A 1,211-nucleotide genomic window follows, 5' to 3' on the forward strand; every position below is an offset into this window, starting at 1 on the left:
TGTACTCCGATGTTCCGAGGCCTATCCATTAAATATTGGCTGAACAGACAATGTTAGCTAACTCTTTTTATGATTGTGTCTGAAAGCAATATTTTCTTGGAATTGTTTTAGTCAGTAGCATAAGCACAAAAAGAAATCCCCCATATTCCTGGGCTCTTAGCCCCACCCTGTCTTCTTTAGCCCCACCCATTTAGCACCATCTTGTCTACATTCCACCACACCCCTCATTCAAAGGCACGGGCCTTGTGTCTCTGATGTAATATTGAACCACCACCACCCCCAAACAAATGCTCACGAAACCAAAGTCATTTATTGATTTTGTTTTACTGTTAGAGCTCGTATTTTAAGGTGGCACTCCTCTACCATCAGTAAACATACTTCAGTTCCCCGCATTCATCGCTGATTTTTTTCCCCTGCGAAAAAAGATGATCATTGGTGTTCAAGAGGTTAAGTATCCGTTTCCTTCCCCTTTTTGAAACCAAGCGGGTGCTCAAGTCAACAGAGTATATTCTTATTAGAAAGTAGGAATCATTTTTTTGGGGGGGCCCCTTTGGGCCAATACCGCCTCATGGAGGACTGTGAGCGTTTCTTTCCCCCTCGTGTCAGAAGCTCTTTCAGAAGGAGTCCACGAAAGCAAATGCATCATCTTCATGCTGAGCCATGTTTTGAAGACCAGGCGTAAAATACTCACCACTGTGGCAAGTGTCGGCTCTTCCTTCTCAGACTGAAGATTGGGGGGTGGGCAGTCTTTCAGTATGAGGGAGAGGTGAGTCCTCCTGAAGCTGGTCAGAGATAACGTTCAGAATATCCTTCGGTGCCTCAGGAAGCTGGCAGTCCACCTAGAAAAGGGCATTCTTTGACAACTGAAGTTAAAGCAAGATTGATTCCTAAAAATAACCAAAGGGCACTCCAGGATAAGACCATCGGGACAACTGAAATGCTCCTTAATGTTGTTGGAACCAGTAATTTCCCAACTGTCGCACCCAACCTTTTTTGGCCCTTTCCCCAGCCAATGACCTTCCAGACTCCAAGTTCTCCTTTTTCATCCTCGAGCTTTCCCCCATTAAGGTACCCGAACTCTCGCACAACATTCCTTTCTTTCATGAGAGTTTGGCCACCATTTTGGTGACCCTAATAAACCACCAGCCCCCAGAAAGAGCTCCACCCCAAAGAGATCACAGAAAGGTGCAATAGGCCTCGTGTGAATGACA

At 45.5% G+C, this 1,211-nt stretch overlaps 1 protein-coding gene across 1 annotated transcript in view; it reads right to left on the reverse strand.

Annotated features, from left to right (window-relative positions):
* Positions 1-354: 354 nt before the first annotated feature.
* IRX5 (iroquois homeobox 5) overlaps positions 355-1,211 on the reverse strand; it is a 41,189-nt gene continuing 40,332 nt past the window's right edge. Inside the window, exon 5 of the mRNA XM_015405582.1 lies at positions 355-839. Coding sequence (XP_015261068.1) covers positions 820-839 — 20 coding nt within the window. The 3' untranslated portion in view covers positions 355-819. The remainder of the gene's footprint in view (positions 840-1,211) is intronic.

Source organism: Gekko japonicus, unplaced genomic scaffold (assembly GCF_001447785.1).
Source record: "Gekko japonicus isolate JY-2015 unplaced genomic scaffold, Gekko_japonicus_V1.1 scaffold2954, whole genome shotgun sequence".
NCBI lineage: Eukaryota > Metazoa > Chordata > Lepidosauria > Squamata > Gekkonidae > Gekko > Gekko japonicus.